The sequence below is a fragment of the Poecilia reticulata genome, chromosome 21 (genome assembly GCF_904066995.2).
Source record: "Poecilia reticulata chromosome 21, P_reticulata-male-v2, whole genome shotgun sequence".
Classification (NCBI taxonomy): domain Eukaryota; kingdom Metazoa; phylum Chordata; class Actinopteri; order Cyprinodontiformes; family Poeciliidae; genus Poecilia; species Poecilia reticulata.
In genome coordinates this window covers 19,128,974-19,148,179 of record NC_088850.1, presented here as the reverse complement: position 1 = coordinate 19,148,179, position 19,206 = coordinate 19,128,974, and the positions used below count along the sequence as shown (strand labels likewise).

Below are 19,206 nucleotides of genomic sequence, written 5' to 3'. Positions count from 1 at the left end.
GGTTAGCATGCTCTTTAAGCAGAACGAGCCGAAGCATACACTGCGATGTAATTATGGTGAATCCTGACTGAGAGCGAGCAAAAAGGGTTACACTGAAGAGTTGCTGCTGCAGACAGGTCAGCCAGCTGATGTGATGACACTGTCGATGTCCTCCGGTTTCATTCTCTTTTTCTTTTAAAAACAGCAAGTGAGCCACAGACCCTCGCATGCGACGTTTTCAACATTCCGACATGGTTCAGGAAAGTTTTATCGGAGTAAAACTTCTAAACGCTGCATTCCCTCTGCGAACAAGCAAGACAAGACTCGAGCAGGTAAAAAAAAAAACCCAGTTAACAATAACCATATAAAAGAAACCCGCGCCAAAAACAAGGCGTTGGTTACATTTCTAAGCGTCAGTGTTGGAGTACAAGATGAACACTAGATTCACTAGACAGACAGAAGTCATGAGGAGAAAAGAAACAAATATGAAGCACTTAATAACACATGGCGCATATCTGAAAGTATGCACCAGAGCCAGACGAGTCGAGGAGGGTATTCAAAGTCAAACTGGATGTGTGTTTGCTATTCCTCACACCACACATAGCTCTCACTTTTGAATACTTCTATAGAGAGAGGGAATGCAGATAAGGACAAGTGCACTGCATAGATAACGAGATAAACAATCCGGCATTAAGAGTCTGCACAGACAAAGGAGAAGAAACCTCGACAGTAATCCCCTTTAATAACCAGATACTGTAGGAAACAAGCTCAAGTAAATAAAACAAACTACAGACAAATAAATAAACAACAGACAAATGCAAGTAAACTTTGTTTAAGAGCAGTTGTCTTGTGCAAGACGACGTGAAGAGAAGAAGAAAACATTTTAAGTGGAAAAAAAAAAGGACAGAGCAAGTTCGCCAGCTGAAAGTGCATTTACTGTGTAATGTACTGTAATGGTAGTCAACCAGGCGTCCCGAGAGCTGTGCACATGTATGTACAGTGGTCATATCAAGGCAAATGGAATGTGTGCGTTCCAGTGTTGGAGGAGGAGACTCGCTCTCTTGAAAAAGGAAAAAAAAAAAGAAAGAAAAAACTATCCAAGCAGGAGATGTAACGGATTTTTAAAGTCAGAGGCTTGATGCTGCAGCGGCACAGTGACGGTTCTGATCTGCAGCCGCAGCCTCTGCAGCGTCACAGCGTGGCTTTTAGGCTGCGTGCCACTGTGTCAAACCCACTTATTTCTACTCTTTAATTACAAAGTTGATTCTGCAATTTCAGCAGCTTTCTAACAGAAGTGCACATTTTGTCTGATCATGCAGAATAAACCAGACACAAACTGATGGATTAATGTGCGTCTGCAGTGCCAAAAGTATTCACACTCTTTGAGCTTTTTCGCATGTTTGTCACATCATGAATACATATTTTACATTCCTTATGGAACCTTTCACTACTATTAAAGCTGGAAACTCTTTTGGCCTACGTCTCTAACAGCTGTGGATATGTTGAGTCATATTCTTGCCACTTTTTCTTTGCAAATTCACTCCCCCCAGAAAATCAAGTTTTAAATATGGTCATGGACTTGGACTAGGTCATCCTAACACACAAATTAAATCATCCCATCATGGCTGTGGCTGGATTTTTGTGGTCGTCTTGCAGGAAGATGAACTTAGCCAGTCTGCAGCAGGTTTTACTCCAGATTTGGCCTGTATGCATCTCTGTCCATCTTTCCTCTTCTAGCTTAAAAAGTGCATATCACAGCATGATGCAGCAGCTTTATGCATTTAGGTCAAAAAGTTTCATTTTAGCCTAAATGAACCACAGGCCATTTTTTTCATGTTTTCTGTCTCTCTGCAGAGGCTTGTGGGAAACCTTGAAGGGATTTCCTGCGGCTTTCAATCAGAATCAGCTCTCTTTTTGTCACTCTTCTATAAATGATACAACTTTGCAACACTTGATTATTACTTGTCAACAAATTCTCCCACTTTGATGGAGATCTCTAAATACTTTCATTTAGATTGAACAAGGCTCTTAGTGTTGGGCATTTGTCATATCTCATAATGTATCTTGACACATTTCTTACATTGCCACAATAATTTCCAATTAATGATGTTTAAAATGCCCAAAACTGTCAGGATTGTTAGTTGCACTATTTTCTCCACTGGCTGTTCAATTAGAACATCAACAACTTTCAATCAATTTGAAAATGTGATTAAATGCAGTTATCGTTTGCACTTTAGTGACACAAATCACACTACTTTACACACGGGTATGCTAAAGAAGGTATGTTTCTTTAAGAACTGTATTTGTGTGTGTGGGGCCATCACCATCTACAAAATCTCTTTAATTACATGAGTCACAACAACATTTAATTTACATATGGAATCAAAAAGTATTTTTTTGGTATTTGAATCTGAAATATGAGTACAAGCTAACCCTTGTTTAAACTTTTATCCTGACCTGTCTGCTGTGTCTCTTGGTCTTTATGATGTTTGTTTGTTCTGCTTAATAAGGCGACTTCTAAAGCGAATTGTTACGCAGGATTTTATTTGGAGTCATCAGAGTAAATGAGGCTTTATAAATTTGCCGGCCACAGTTAAAAAGCGTGTATCTTTTTACTACTGTGCACATTTATTACTTTATTTTGCTTTATCATAAAAATTGGAATAAAATACATTAAGATGGTTGCAACATAACGTGTGTAAAAGTTCCAGGGGTTTGAATAATTTTTCAAGGCGCTGCAAAACTTTAATTTAGCAATCAGTTGTTGTTTTTTTTCCCTGCCATTTCTTTTCCATCCGCTGCTTATTTATATTTTTCCACATCAGAGAGCGAGTTCCCCCGCCGCAGCACCTGGAAGACGTTATTGCCATGGTGACACCCACGATGCATTGCACACAGCAACCTTTCAGGCGAGCTGGCCTTCGAGAGGCGGAGTTGAACCCTCTACCTTGCAGGTCGGCTTTGGTGAAACCAACTTTGTTGGCGCAGAAAGAAAAAAAAAACAAAACAAAACAGAACAGAGCAGAGCAGGAAACAAGAACAAAGGATTAGTGAGGCAGTGGAATTGTTAGTGGTCAGAACACTTGTTTACGCCTCCCCCTCAGACAACATGGGAAACCTTGCAGAATGGGAGAGGAGCTTCACTGTTAGATGTGAAAATGTGTGTGCATCTCTGACTGCAAGCTCTTCTGACCTTATGAAAATCTTCTACTGCCCTCTAGAGAAAATAGAAGGAACTACAGCCACCAAATACTCTGGTAGAAGATGCAGTTGTTGAAATTTTACAGATATTTACTGGGAACATAAACGTCATATTGCATCCGAATCATTTTCTGGGTTGCATAATATACAACAACTTTCATGAATTTTAAGATAAGGATTTTACTTTGAATTCAGGTTTAAAATTCTCCACATGTAAACAGTCTGAATTCTTAATATTTGGTTAAACATTTCTTATGAAGATAAAGAAAACAACACGTTTTATAGTCAAGTCCTGACAATATTCTGGTTGGATATTTGATCATAAATCATCCCTATAATAATGAACAAAAAGCTTCATTTTTGTCCCAACTTGCTGTAAACTTAACCCTTTAACAATGTTTTACCAGCATCTTACTGAGAACTAGCTCCTATAGTCAGTTTAGACGGTGCACAGTTTCACCAGGTGTTTGCTAATTACTACTGGCTAGTCTGAAGGAGCTGGGTGGGGGAGTTGTTGAGGTGGAAGCTGGAGTTAGACTGCAGCTATGGGGACTAGCTTCGTCAAAAAGTGAGCTCTTTGTCACGTAACCCAGAATGGTTGCCACAGGAGATTAAATGATTCCTTAAACATCCATAAAAGAAACAAAGCAGCTTTTTGGTTATGGAATTACATTATAACATGATATGAAGCGATTCCATAATCCTGCCCCTTTAAGCTTGAGCCTTGACGGTTTCTGGGTTGTTTCTGAACATCCTGACCAATTTTCCTTTCATCTGATTGTCAGATGGTTATAGCCTGGATATCACTGGGTGTTTCAGCAGGACAGTTATTGTAAACACGTCTATATGGTTAAAGCAGACTAACATTAAGCTTCCAAAACTACAACTGCCTAACCTCGATTTAAAATGTATGACCTAAAACTTGAGTCTGTGCTGGAAAACTAGAGGATTAGGGAGTTGTCAAATACCCAGCAAAAATTTTGCTTGGCTGTTGTTGACGGCTATCAAAAAAAAGAAAACCACCAAATGACACATTTTGTACCTTCACAGCCACGCTCTACATGGCCGCTGCGGAACAGGGCGTCGTTGATGAGGTCTGGCAGGCGCCCGTTGAGATCTACAGATGCCAAGCAGCCCTGGAAGCCCTCCCGGGAAACCACCAGCTTAGGGAGGTTCTGATACATGTTGGGTCCCAAGCCTCCAACAAACAGGTCACCTGAAATGGAACCATGTGATTAACTTTTCACATTCTGGATGGTCACCAAGGAAAGAGATAGGAGACACGTTTTCTCCATGTTGTACCTTTAAGGTCGAGGTTTTTGGCCCCGTTGACATTCTGCGTGACCGACTTGGTGTCGACTTTGAGAGTGTGTGTGTTGGAGGCGTCGCGTGTGATGACCACGTTGTGCCACTGGTTGTCGTTCAGCGGGTTGTCGCTGTTTCCCTTCAGCAGGCTGGGCCCGTTCCCCAGGTCGAACACATAGTGGATGAACCTGGCAGGAGAGAGGTGGCAGCAGATGGGCTGAAAATGAGTGGAAAAGCAGCCAAGCTTTGAAAGGACTTCAGAAAGTCTGCACAACTACTGATCAAAGCCACTTTGAAAGAGTACAAGGAGTTCTGGCTCTCTGGACGCAAAATACAAAGAAATCAGGGATTACCCTCCGAGATCGACAGTGCCTTGCGAGCGTATTTAACCTTTTGAAATTTTTTTAGGTTACAAACAACAACTTATTTTATTCCCAATTTGTGTCATAGATCAACAAGATGTAGCTCAAGATTGTAAAGTGAAAAACATCATTTGAAACTTTATTTTTACTGATAAAAATCTGAAAAGGAGTATGCATGGTTACCATTTCATGTGATTGGTCTAAAGAAAATCCTTTGCAACCAATTGCCTTAGGAAGTCAATCTTTGAAGACTTTAGAGGTTTGTCAGAGGACATTAGAGAACAAACAGCATCATGAAGACCAATGAGCACAACAGACAGAGAAAGAGAGTTTTGTTGAAGTTTAAATTAGAGTTTGATTATAAAACAATTATAAAACAATATCCAAGCTTTTGGATATCCCAGGGCTTTTATCAATCCTTCATCTCAGAATGAATTGAGCATAAATGCAAACCTAGAAAGACAATGGCCATTCCCCTAAACCGATGAGCTATTCATTAATCAGAGAGGTAGAGAAGTGACAAAGATTCACAGATTATGTAGTAAATGATCCAGAATGTGGGCCTTTACAGAAAAATGCAAAGTCATTCTTGATAGAAAGTCCTGTTTAAAGTTAACCACAAGTCCTATAGGAGGAACAGCAGATGTGGAAGGAGAGGGTCTGGTCAGATGAGACCAAAAGTTCCCTTTGTGGCCTAAATGTAAAACAATATCAGAGGAAACTCAGCACTGCACATCACCCAGACCATACCATCCCACTGCAAAAAGATGCTTAGTAACAGTGAAGTGTATCACAGTTGACAAAAAGATGAATGGAAGTAAAGGACAATTCTGGATGAACAGCTGTTCCAGCATCGCTCCCTCTCCATTTATTTCGTATGAAAGTTGGTGCGATATTTGTGCATGTGAAATTTCACGCTTGAGCACGCACACATGCACATGCGGGTTTACGATGCGACACCAGATAATGTCAAATTGTTCAACATCACAGTAAAGGCAAACTCCAATCTCCTAGAATCAGAATAATAAAGGATGTTAAAGAACAATGATCTTTTGCCCTTAATCCATCACATTAACCAATTAAAAATATTGATGTCCGTAGTTGGAAAGGCAATTTTTGCAACTCTCTGTATGTTGGCACATTTTTAATAACCTCCCATTTTAACGCTTGGTTATTAGCAAAACTAATGTAAAAAATAAGAACTAGTTCTTTGTAGCTGGTTGATATCTAGACGTTTCAACATTTGGAATTCAGGATCAAAGATCTGACCAACCCTGTCAAATTTCAACCGACTCCAACAACTATGAAATCAGTTTATCATTTCTGTACTGTTGCTTCTCAAAACTTCCATCCCACTCACCCTTTGACCAGCTCCACGGCGATAAAGTCGTTCCCATCTCCGCTGTTGAAGAGGATGAAGCCGTCGGGCGAGGTGGTTTTGAACTGGAAGAACAGGTGCATGGTGGTGTACGCCTGCAGGGTGGCCAAGCCCAGGTAGCTGCCTTTGGTCTTGAAAGTGACGGGATCGGCGACGATGAAGCGCATGCCGAAGCGGGCGTTGAGCTCGCAGAAGTCGATGTCGCCGTTCTTGCACATGTCAATGTACTGCATGCCGTTGAACTTGAGGCTCTGGGGAGAGGTTGGTCCGAATTTTCAATAAATGAGAAGGGTTCAAGTACAACGAGGGACAAAAAAAAAAAAAAAAAAAAAACTGATCGAAAAATGTTTTACTCTTATTACCTGAAGGTGGCCAATAAAAGGGGAGGGCGATGATGAAACGAAACGTTTCTCAGTCAAGATGCCCGTTTCCACGTTGCTGAACTCCAGGCGGGTGTGGTCACCTGCCATCTGACCTGAAGGGCGGCGAAAGAGAGAAACTGAGTAAGAGTCAACTGTGAGAGAAAAAGATGACATACTGCTAGCAACCCATTATCTGTTCGATCTATAGCTATAGATCAGGGGTGTCTAAAGTCGATCCTCGAGGGCCACCATCCTGCACGTTTTAGTTCTCTCCCTGGTGGCAGTAAAAACCTTTTCAGCTTGTCAATATTCCTCTTAGAGGTTCTAACAAGCCATCATTTGATCCAGGTGCGTTAAACCAGGGAGAGAACTAAAACATGCAGGATGGTGGCCCTCAAGGACCAACTTTGGGCACCCCTGCTATAGATGAAGAGTTCTGAAGTACATTTTTTGTAAACTTTGTGTAGAAAATAAAAAAAAACAATTAATTAGTAAATAAGCTTTATCAAACTAAGCCCGTCATTTTTCAGTTTTTCTTATAGTATTTTATCAACAAGATGCAGAAGAAAAAAAGAAATGAACCTTCAAATAAACATACAGCGCCCTCCAGAGTTTTAAGGACATCTTGTAAAGGCGTGTAAAAAAAAAAAAAGCCTACAAGTAAAGAGTCCAAAAACTTGTTGAATTTAAACACCTGCAACTTTTACAAACCAGGGTGGATGAAGAGCCCAGTTTGTTTTGCCAAAAAGCGAAGCAAGACAGATGTCTACTGGGATAAGAAAAAAAATCTTCAAGTTGAAGATTTACAAAGCAAAGTTGCCTGGCTTTTGTTTAAACTTCAAGGTCACTTTGAGCAGTGTTGCAGTGTTGAACAATTTCATTCATTACTACTTATTCTAAAGGTTTAAGAGATTATTTTTTTCCTTTCGCCATTTTCTAGTTTATTCTGATTTCACAAAATATGTGTCTTTTTAAAAGTCCACTAACGAATAAAAGTAGATTTTTCTGCTTTGTTTTATTTGGTTTGATGGCACAATGAGAGGCACAAGAACCACAAAGGCCAGCTGATAGGTGTAAATGCCTTTGCAGGAGGAATTTGATTAAAATATGCAAATAAATAACAGAAAAAAATTGAGAAAAAAAAGAAATGAACTTACTGATCTTTTATCAGAGGTATGCCGGTGTGAAAGTGTGTTTATTGGATAAATTCAATGTGGGGAGAAAATTATTAAAAAAAGGAACTACAAAAGCTAACAATGGCATGTTCTACAGGTGACAAATAAAAGCTAATATTGGTTTCACTGATTTTACAAAATAAGTCTGACTTGTACCTTTAACTTAATCACCCCATCCATTTTTATTTTTTCCACAATCACCATATAACAATATAGTGCACACATCTGTTATTTAGGCTGTTGGTTAAGAGTGGCCCTTGACATAAACCCAATTAATGTATTATTTTCTTACAGTTTCTCGCTCATTTCCCTGAGTGAGATTATACTGCTGTTGTCTAACTTCCTAAGTTGTTGAGCTTTTCACTCCTCTATACTTTAACACTATTGTAAACCACAACATGTAGAAAGCAAACGAGAAATGTAGATTTCAAAATGTGGGGAAAAAAGTAGCAGCTTGTAGTCCAAGAAATACGGCATTCATATAATACATAATCAAACAATGGAAACCACACACAGCAGTGTGCACATCAGGAACAGCATGAGAAACGTCAATACCTTCGGCCATGTCGTCGTCCACAATGAGTTTGAAGTTTTTACCGCGGCGGACCACTCGCACCGAGTGCCACTCATTGTCGTTGAGCTTTTGTCCGGCATAAAGAACCTCAGGGCCCTTGCCTGAAGATGAGGGTCAGTTAGTGGAGGGACAGGGAAGGCACAAGCAAAAGCAAAACCAAATCTTTGTTTGTTTTGACATATGAAGCACAGATCACTCACTAACAGAGCACTCTGGCTTTCAGGGTCTAAGGTTTTATTTTTTTCCTTCTAAACACATCCAGAGCTGTTCCTACTTTAGATTTCAACGCTAGGCATAAAACAAAGATTTGGTTTTGTTTTTGACAACAAAGGAAAAACAATATTTGATGTTACTCACACAAACACTCAACTAGAAGAATTCTAACAATTACATTTTCGCTTCTATCCTTTATACTAGCATTTTCCAAAGTTATGCCTTTCATTGTGTGTAGTGATAACTCTTACTGCCACTAGGGGGCAATGGAGTTCCATCTAGTTTCTTACAGAAGCAGCTGTGGCATTTTTCCTCAAATTATTGGATGTGATGCATTAAAATAAAACCAGTTCTTAAATCTTTATAAGCAGTAATGGCAAGAGAGATTCCTTCACTAGAATTTAAAACTTTAATTTGCTTTGTGAAATTATGCACTTCATTGCTGTTGTCTGCGGGTTCAAAGTGGTGTTTATTATGGACGTGGCACTGAAAAATCAAACTGCTTGCTTCCATCTGCGCCATTAATAATGATCAGAATTGAGAGTTCTAGTTGGAGTTCACACACTTGTAACGTTATACTCATCTGGGAGTTTTAAAGCTGAGTAGGAATCAGTCTGTATTCCAGGTTGGAGTAACAACTAAATGTAGTGTTGGATGGACAATACTGTGACCCTTGAATTAGCAAAGGTCAAAGTATACCTGATATTATTTGGATAAGTGTCTCATAGTTTTTTTTTAAGGAGGCAACTCACTTTTTGTTAGCATGGTCATAAATTATGTTAGAAACTCATTTAAATTGTTGGATTTCTTGGCATGGACCCAAACTTTAACCCCACTAGTGTTGAGGTCGGAGCCTTTCCAGAAACTTCAATCATATATTTAATGAGTTGAGGTGAAATTGAAGAATTTTAAGGTAGTCCTACTTCACCATTCTACCCTTTTCACAAATATCACTTGTCACAACAAGGTCCAACAGCACTATGCTTGAAAAATGGAAAGGCATTCTTAGGTTTGCAAGCTTCAAAAAGCATTGTTAGGTACTGTAGCTAAATACCTCCATCTTTGTTTAATCTAACAGTTTAAACTATTTTCTACTAGGCATTTGGATTGTCTCTGAGAGTAGCTGTAAACTTTCGTCAACCTTCAAGTTGTTGAAGGTACTTCATTGTTGGTCGACACACTCTTAAATCACGTGTGTCCATCTCTAGTTATGAAAGGGTCGCCGTTCTACCAGTTTAAGATGAGTCTGTGAACCAACAAGGCGAGTTTAAATAGTCCAACTATCTCCTCAGCATGTCTGTGGAGTTTTGCTAATGACCTATTGTTTGATTCCAGTGTGTTAAACTAGAGAAAAAACTAAAGCATGCAGGGTACCGGCCACTGAAGACGGATTTTGGATGCCTCTAGTGCTCTGTGTAAGTCCGTGTAAGAAAGCCAAACAATTTTAAGTAACTCTGTAATTTTTGAGAAGAAAAATGGTCAAAATGGTGTGAAACACTGTGTTGGGTTAGTGTTGGGTTTTGTGTACCTTATAACTTATATGCGTAAATTTTCCTTTGTGTGGATTAATAAGAGAAAGGCCATGAGAAATTCAAATTAGTCCACCCAGTTCATGGTTGCTCATAATCACTGAAGTTGTATGTTATGTGGTCATTAGGACCCTGAAATGTGAACTGCAGAAATAAACCATTAAAAGCTCAAAGTAGATGCCATTCATGTCAATGGTGAGTGGATTACATGCATATACATCCATATAAACAAGCTGTTGTCTCAATGAAAACTCTCATGAATGCCCTCGCTTCTGTTCAGTTTTTCTCTCTATCATTACAAGGCTGGGGAGGAAGAAGAAAAAAACAAACACTCCTTTTTCTGAGTAAGAACAGGTCATAAAGCACCATCCGCATCAGCATGTTGATTTAAATACTACAGCATGGATTAACACTATACAAGTACATGACATTTCACTGCATTATGTGAGTAAATATAAAACCAATATTCCCTACAAAGGCTGAGAGTGCAGGTGTTTAGTTAGTCGCTACAGGCATGCAGGAAAAAATTATTCAGAGCTAGCTGCTTGACTTAATTTGAAAATAGGCCATTTAAAATATAGAAAGTATATTAAGCCTGATTTGCATGACTTTGATCTCTGGCTATTCCTCATTTCCCCCCCACTTTTATCTAAGAAATCCTCTTATCAGCTCCCAATGCCCCCCCTCCTCCCCGCCCGCCTACCCTCTGCATTCACACATTCCTGCCTTCACACCTAGCACACAGACCACAATCAAATATTGACGGAAGGAGAAAAGGCTGCAGAAGAAGAATGTTGACTTACTGGTGTTACAGTTTATCCTGACACAGTCTAGATGGGGAGGGGAGAACAAGTGACAGATGAAATCGCATCCTTCAAGGTTACAGCTGCAGACATCCAAAAGCAAGTAAAGCCACCTTCCGGGGACGGACACATGACGCCAGCGGCCATTTTTTTTCCCCCTCCCACCCCAAGTCAATTTGCAAAATGATCAATATGGTTAAAGCATGTAGCTGATGTAGCTCAGGTCAAAGCAATTAATCTGTCCAGAGCCGGCCAAAGATTTTACAAGGCCTTTAGCTGAATTTTTAACAGGGGCCATTTCTGGTTAACCTATTAGCCAAAAGTTAATCACAGAATAGGTTTTTATTTGTTAGTTTTGATAAATTATTGCTGTGAATACATTTTGGATAAAAGCTTATTTTTATGACTTTAGGGTTGCACACCGTTTTAGTACATTACTGGAGTATTAACTATGTCTTACCTTCAGTTATTATGTAAAGAACAAATGTCATTATTAGTGTTTTTATATGAAATATTTTGATTTGGTAAACCATGCATTTGTTGTTAATAGTTAGGCATACTGTAGTAGCTGTAACATTTTCAAAATAGATTGTCAGGGTGTAGAGTTGTAGCCTGTTCAGAAGACCAAACATGAACTTAGATGAATGAGAACAAGACTCAATGCTTTGGCAAAACTAGCCTAAGTTTCTATCTTTGCACTAGATATTAAAGGTCCCATGAATTTAAAAAATGTGTTTTAAAAAAACTACAAAGCCAGCGTTGAATAATTTTGTTTAGGTTTGGATAATTCATAGTCAATCTTTGTCCAAATTACAAGGGGATTCTAAATCTCTAAAATTGGTTAAAAATTCTGCCTTTTTGCATTTTCAACAACAGAGCAAAGGTTTCATACATCCATTCATTCACAGTTTAGAAGGAATATCTGCTGAGTGCAGAACTGACTGCCAAGTAACTTTCAAAATGATACATTTTAAAACTTCTTGGGGCCTTTTTAGATGATTACATAACCAGGTGACGGCGGCTTGTCCATTGTGGATTATTATTATTATTAGTCGATTACATCATACAGCTGGGCAGCTACTGAAGAGATACTTCCTGTCTTACTTCAAAAAAAGAACGCAGACACAGGATGTTAAGTTTAGAGCTCTTACCTTTATGTGGGCCTCGTGATAATAGTTTCAGAAGAAACATCTTATTGTTCTAATATCACAAGACCTGATGCTATTAGATCTTGTTACATGTCTAAATATTGTTTGGCTTAAACTACACACTACAGTCTTTACATCAGGAGGGTGAACTAGAAATAAAATCTATCTGGTATAAAGATGATTAAATCAAATTATAACTGTTAACACAACTTCCAAACTAGGATATGTTTGTAGGTCCTATTATAAATAAATCTAGACTTAATTTTCAAAGAATTTTAACATCTTTTAAACGTTATATTAAGAAAGCTTTAAATTGAAAAGAAGGTCTTTTTATTGATCTTATGGTTTCCAAGTAGCAGCTCAGCTTGCTTATGTTCTGGGCCGGCTCTGACATTACCCAAAATAACTATACCTGTACTAAATCAGATGACTGTTTTTGTATAATTAAGTACTTTTTTCTTTATTTGTGTGTATTTCAAAATGGTCACAAGCTGTTTTAAAACCACATTGATTTTGCAACCCAGCTTCTGGAGCCCAAAAAGTCTGACTCATTCTCAGCGTCACTTTAAAAATATAGTCCTACTTGCTAAAAGCCAGGTCTAACAATCAGAGCAGTGGGTTCGTCAGGACATGGGCTGAAACCACTGTGACCGTGTTGTGTTCATGTGCCGTCAACCGCAACAGAAAAGTGGGAGCAAACAGCCGCGCGCCACGTAGCACCAACACCGCACTGAGGCCTAAAGACACCCATGAAAGGCATCTGCTACCTATAGCTAAACTAGCTTAATTACTAACTTATTCAGAGTTTAGTTTGTTTTTCATTGTAGAAGCTTATGGGATGAATCAGACTCTTGTTATCCGTTTCACAGTAGTCACTCAAGGCTAGATGCTATGTCCTGCTGCTGCTGCTGCCATGTGCGTGCGTGCTGGCCACTGTGGCTTCGGGCTGTTTGCCAGATGGGCCGCAGGCTCTGGGCCTTTGAAGGGATGAGTGCCATCTTTGAACAAGGCCTAGGAGAAGCCAACTAGACCAACGGTGGACCTTCTAACATGAGGGAAAATAAAATAAATAAATAAATGGTGAAAAAGACCACAGGAAATGGAGCGCCAAGATAAAAAATGCTAACTAAGCTGGTTCTGAATAGACAACAAAACAACCATCTACATGCTGCTGATTGGACTACTGTGTTCGGGGTGAGACTGTGCAAAATAATAAGAACGATATGAAACTACTTTGACTAAATGATCTATGATGTGTTCAAAAGATGCGCGGCAGAGCATGACTAACTTTGTTAAGTGTTAGACCAATGCACTTTTTTTTTTCTTTTTACAAAGACATCAAGGCATCCAGGCAGAAGAACTTACACTTCAGGCAAGTCGAAAACATTAACATGCAACTACAAGGACGGACTACAGATCTGGTTTAGTACATGTTAGATCAGATTAAAAAAAACAAAACAAGATTTAAATAAAAAAGAGCGCGGGCTCCTGCCTGAGCCAGAAGAGACGGTTTATACGATACCTAGGTTGACCGTCAGTTTGACCCTCCCGCTGTCCAGCTCGAGCCGCAGAGTGTCCGCCGACTCACGGGACGTGGCGGCCATGAGCAGGCCGAAGGCCCGCTGGGACATGAAGCGCAGGGAGACGTCCTCAGCCTCTGTGTGCATGATGTTCGGGATCACCACTTTCATGTACATGCTGCCGTCGAAAGACAAGATGGAAGCCTCTGTGAAGACAAAGAGGGAAAGAGAAAAATTTGGCATTTATGTTTTGCTAAACTGCAAAAACACAAAGTCTTAATTAGTACTTTTGGTCTCGATATTAGCTCAGACATCTTACACTTGAAATAAAACAAAAACCTGACAAATAACTTTTTAAACACGATATAGGTCAATAATTTCTTAATATTGAAGAAAAAGTGCTAGTTATGTGTGAATTAATCTGCCAGAGGAATAAGACATTTTAATTTATAATATGGAAAAGGGCAGAGCCTGCCATCAATGCTAAGGCTAGTTAGCATGGCCATCGATGATGATGGATAAACAGTTTTCCTGGGACAGTAAGTTGTTTCTCCACCATTATTACATTGAGTGGCACGTACATGAGATTGATTGACAGCACTGCGATGCTTCTCCTGCCTTGATTTTTTTACAGGTTACCTGTCTCATATTATACTGTCACAACATGATGACAATTTGAGTAAAAAGCATTTTTTGTTTGTTTGTTTTTTTTAAATAAAGTTGCATACTTGAAGGACACCTAAAAAAAATGTGTGGGTCACGAGCTTAACTGGGAGTGGGCCGCCCAAAAATATTCTGTTCATTGATCCATCTCTGTTTTGTAGGATCCGATGCAGAGATGCCAATCTGACAGAAGAAAACAGAGTTCTATCCGTTGTGTTTATGCCCCTGGAACTTCTGCAAACATGCTCAGTGAAGAAAGCAGAAAAGGCATGAACGCCTCCGTGTCTCTCATATTTTATTAACAGGAAACACACGCGTGCTCATGCCCGGCATGCCTACGCAGCCGCGACGCTGAATGACGAGTCTGACGGAGCAGGCTGCAAATCGACGAGCTACTTTTAGCTGGTGCCTTCTCCCTCTTCCCTTTGTGCACTGTGTACAATCCACGGAGCATAAGCAAACGCACTGTAACGCACACGAAAAAATTCACTCCATCATCAAACAATGCACAGAGAGAGATGTCATGGGGTTATGGAGGCTGCAGAGCCAGACTAATTTGTTCTCTTGCTTCAGAGTTCAAACAGAACGAAAGAATCGGAGTGAGAAGGGGGAACGCTTGCAGAGCACTGGAAAGCCTCTCACGGAGAGAGAGACAGATTAAGAAAAAGCACCCAACCGTGAAATACGTGGTTTTTGGCACCGCAGCTTTTAAAAGGAAAATAGAGCCTATATGAACCTCGGTAACACTTTCGACTGGAGCAATGCCAAGGATGGTAACGAGAAATTCCACGAGAAAGCCAGATATACGAGTTAAAAAGAGGATGTCAATCCAACTGCCTGATGGAGACGGATGCCGAAACCTGCAAAAGGTTGGATTTTTCACGTGACAACTTGTAAAATTCATGAAACAAAGTCTAACACTCCAAGCAGCAAACTGCTATTGAGGGTCCACAAAGATTTGTCTGTGTACGTTTTAGGGCCGTTGTTGGGTCCATTCCGTGAACAAGCTGTCTGCTGCGCGAGTACAGCTGCCTAGAGGATAATGAAACCTTGGCTCGCCATTGTTCTACTCGGCTGTAGATTGTGCTGAGTTCTCTTCTCTCCTCAAAGGATGTGCAGATTTTTTAAAAAGCCAGTAAAACATTCATATGGCAAGAAGAGAAGCCTGTTTGCAGACATCTCTGCTGACTGACGGGGGGATTGATTGATTGATTTGAAAGGCCAGATCAGGTCCCGCATGGTGGGTTAGAGGTCTAACATTAGGAGAGAAAAAAAAAACATGAACAGCAATCTAAAAATGGTTTGAAAAGATTCTCTGATGATGTGAGAGAGAAAAGAACATTTTGATGCAGTTGCATTTTCTCCTATGAGATTTTTCCCTATGCATTTAGAACCTAAATCTAAAATTCAAACCAAATCGCTCTCTTGAAATGACAATTTTAATCATTTCAAAATATTTGTCTAAAGAAGCAAAACTAAGCCTTGGGAAGGGAAACATTAGGGAATTTTCACATATGTAGTTCCTTCACTACAGCTCAAAAAAAGCTGAGTTTGTTGTCTTCTAACTTTTTCTAATGGTTCGGTCTCCAAGGAAACCAAACCACACTCTGGCATTTAGTCTGTTTATAGCGCAGATGTGAATAAAGGAAATGGATTTTATTTTTGAGCTAGTCAGAAAATGTAGTTATGCAAATAAACTGTTTCTCAAATTTGTTCCAGGCATAATTATCTGAGATGTACTTATGCTTTATAAAAACGACGCACAACCTTCGTTTAACCCCACAAAGCAACACAAACCTGATGACAGGAAGGCTGTTTTTATGTGTCCTATGTAGACACAAAAGCAAAATTTATTCTGCAACAGGGAGCTTTTTCTCAGTACCTAAGCCGAGTGAATGACTTTATTTATATTTTTTTTATTTTCACTCATTTTCAATCACAGCATGTGTACCATTGGCCTCAAGAAATTTTGTGGGGAAAATCATAAATGTATAAACTGAGTGGCAGAGCATACGACGCCCTCAGAATATTGCTCAGATGTTTACATCAAGTACATTAATTACATGGTAGAGTACTCGGTGTAGAAACTGAAAGTGAATTTAAACTTTCAGTTAAACTTTCAGTGAATGGAAGGACTTTCAGTTTCTTCCATTCACTGTTGCTGTTTTACTAAACCTTAGCACAGCTGACAAATATAAAGTACTTCACTAAGACAACTGCCTAGAAGAAGAAGAGTACTGATGAGAATGTAACAAAGTAACAATACTGCAGATTTTTTGTCTTTTAGCTTACATTTATGTGTTTTTGTCAGAAGCAGTAGCTATGATTTCATCATGCGAATTTCAAGCAAACTTTTAAAATGTCGCAAAAAAAGAAGAGAAAATCAGAAAATGAGCGTTAGGCATGTTTCAATGTTCTAGTTTAGAGCTAATCAAGAAATCATTACTATTTATACTTTACCTTTAATAACAAAAAAGTTACCTAATTTTTAAAGTGCATTCAGTAATACCTTTATAACAAATTTATATCAGTAATTATTTCTTTGTTAATGTCAAGTTGTCATAACAAAGACATTTTGAATGTCAACTTTGTATTAAAAGTGTCATAATTTACCGAATGACGCTTTATGACAGCAGACATAAATATTCATGAAGGCTTATTGATGTTCATGACAGGTGTTATGTCATGTTTATGACAGTGTCATGTCAGTCTTATTCACCCCCCTTCAAATAAAGTGTTACCTCCTCTTTTTTTTTGTCACGGAAATGAATACAACTTGTCCTAAACTAACAAGCCGAATAATGGTAAATCAGAGAAAGCTGGAACCCAGTGCAAAGACAAACAACACTTCTCTCAGCAGAGCTGGAACTTGAAAGAAGCCAAAGCAGCTAAACCTGCCAAATCTGAGCTAATCATGATGTTACAGTGGCAAAGAGAACATGGGAGCTCTGCAGAATGTGAGGGCTGCTGCTGAGATAAACATCATTCATACAAAGTCGTGAGCTAATAACACACATCTGCTTGACAAAGCAGGTGACAGCACTCTGTGGAGAGCCAGACGGGTTGCGTTTAAAGTTGTATGAACACACCCCGTACAAAACACGGCAGCCTCCGTGTTTGCTCCTCCATAATTTGGCATTTCTTAAGAGAGTTATCAGCGGCGCCGAGGATGTCGTTTCAGATGGTAATTAAGCTGCCGCTTGTCATTGAGAGTGTTGCGTGTGTGTGTGTGTGTGTGTGTGTGTGTGTGCGCTTTTCAATGAACCCCGCACTTTACATAATTAGCAGTCCGTCTCAAGGAGAAGATAGAGGAGGAGGAACGCTATTAAGTGATGAGCTTCACAGATATTGTGGGTTTGGATGAGGGAGTGAGCTAGTCGATTTATTTTCAACTTGGGCACACACACGTGCACGCGAACACGCAATCTGCTTTCCTTTGTATACACTTCTGTTTTATCCAGGCTCCTTTTTATTTTAGCTGGAAATGTGCATGAGTAAACAACTCTCTTCTGCCTCAAGAAGGTGGCGAGCTTTAGTTCATCCTCACCAAACTACTGCACTTTTAAAACGTATGCAGGGGGCAAAATGTGGGGACAAAATGGACCTCAATCTTCCTTTATTTTCTTGAAATTCTCAATTCTCACACCCATTGACTCAGCCAGATTCCACTAGATGCCAAATTATTTTCATTTCAACACTAATACTGCAGAGGAATATAAGGTATTTGAACAGGATCTCATGCAATTAGTCAACCTTAATTAAAATTTCATAATTTTCTCTCCCTCACAGAATCTCTCTCCACCTAATAAATGAGCAAAATTAGCCTGTTTAATGTACACAAGTGCATCTAACCTGCTGTAGTCTCAACTTCTTATGGGACAGAAAAAGCAAAAAGATTCTTTGAACATCTGTCTGTTGGCAAGCAAAGAGATGGACAGTTTTCTTTACTGGACATCTAGTATCTTTAATCTTACATTTGATGCCAAAAAATAATTTAATGCAATTATTAATTGGCGGTGTGAGAGGCTCAAAAACCATCAAATGCACCTATCAGCTTTGGACAAGATCAATCAGCACACAGGTTGAGATTGTTCGTAACAGGAGATGTATTATAATTGCTAAATAAATGGTTAGTGTAATTTTAATTTGATTAAAAAAAAAAAAAATTTTTGTTGTGTCTTTTCCACCCAATAAGCACAGACTACATAGTGCCTATTGAGGTTTGAATAGTGATAACCTTGCATTGGCTTTTTCTTTGGGTGCTGTTTGCCACAATTTCTCTTTTTATTCTTTTTTATTTAAAGACCTTGTGAACTATGTCCACTTTTTTGAGTGTAGTTTCCAATCCTGCTTTAAAATTTGAAATGTGATGAGTAGATTTCAGATCTTTTGTTCCCCAGTTACAAATTGATAACATTTAAAATGCGCACACATACGCTATTTTTGGTAATATAATACCTTACTCATAGTTGTCGATAGAACAGAAATAAAGTGAAAATGGATACATAAGTCATTTTTACTTGCAAACTTTTGTATCTTCATCTTCTTTACAGAGCAAAGAATGGTTTCATAGATCATAAACCAATGAAGCCGCTGCAGCTTTCTGAGCCTTGAATGTCAAAATGACAAAATTCTTACGAGAAGCAAGTCATGGACGGATGTTTCTGAACAGCCCCCAGAGTAGCCAATGCCACTAAAAGATGAATTGTTCCAAACAAAGTGGCAATGTGCTCCCTGAAGGGTTTAAAATTTGTAATTAATGAGAGTCCGTGGTGACTGATGAGAGGTAAACTCTCAGTTTATAGCGACTCACGTCATTTGCAAGCCTTTCGCGTCGCACAATAATGTTCACCTGCGGTGTAAACGTAAATGTCTCCAAAAGTTTTTAGCAAACTTTTTCCCCATTGAGCGTGTTTCAGGGTGAGAGGTCTTAGACAGTAAAAAATGGTGGTGCTTTATTATTACACCGGCAGTGTTTCAGGGCCTCGACCTCC

The 19,206-nt window shown here is 39.2% G+C and overlaps 1 protein-coding gene across 18 annotated transcripts in view; it reads right to left on the bottom strand.

The window, feature by feature from the left end:
- Nucleotides 1-19,206, bottom strand: part of nrxn3b (neurexin 3b) — a 394,647-nt gene that overhangs the window by 227,396 nt on the left and 148,045 nt on the right. For 10 of the 18 annotated variants that reach the window (XM_081602068.1, XM_081602059.1, XM_081602060.1 and 7 more), the window contains 7 exons: nucleotides 13,552-13,755; nucleotides 10,882-10,908; nucleotides 8,318-8,437; nucleotides 6,588-6,700; nucleotides 6,208-6,476; nucleotides 4,483-4,673; nucleotides 4,223-4,396 (listed from right to left, as the gene is read on the bottom strand). In XM_081602068.1, coding sequence (XP_081458194.1) covers nucleotides 4,223-4,396; nucleotides 4,483-4,673; nucleotides 6,208-6,476; nucleotides 6,588-6,700; nucleotides 8,318-8,437; nucleotides 10,882-10,908; nucleotides 13,552-13,755 — 1,098 coding nt within the window. Of the gene's footprint in view, nucleotides 1-2,926; nucleotides 2,954-4,222; nucleotides 4,397-4,482; nucleotides 4,674-6,207; nucleotides 6,477-6,587; nucleotides 6,701-8,317; nucleotides 8,438-10,881; nucleotides 10,909-13,551; nucleotides 13,756-19,206 lie in introns of all 18 variants that reach the window. The other 8 variants (XM_081602067.1, XM_081602057.1, XM_081602064.1 and 5 more) reach the window with 1 other exon arrangement.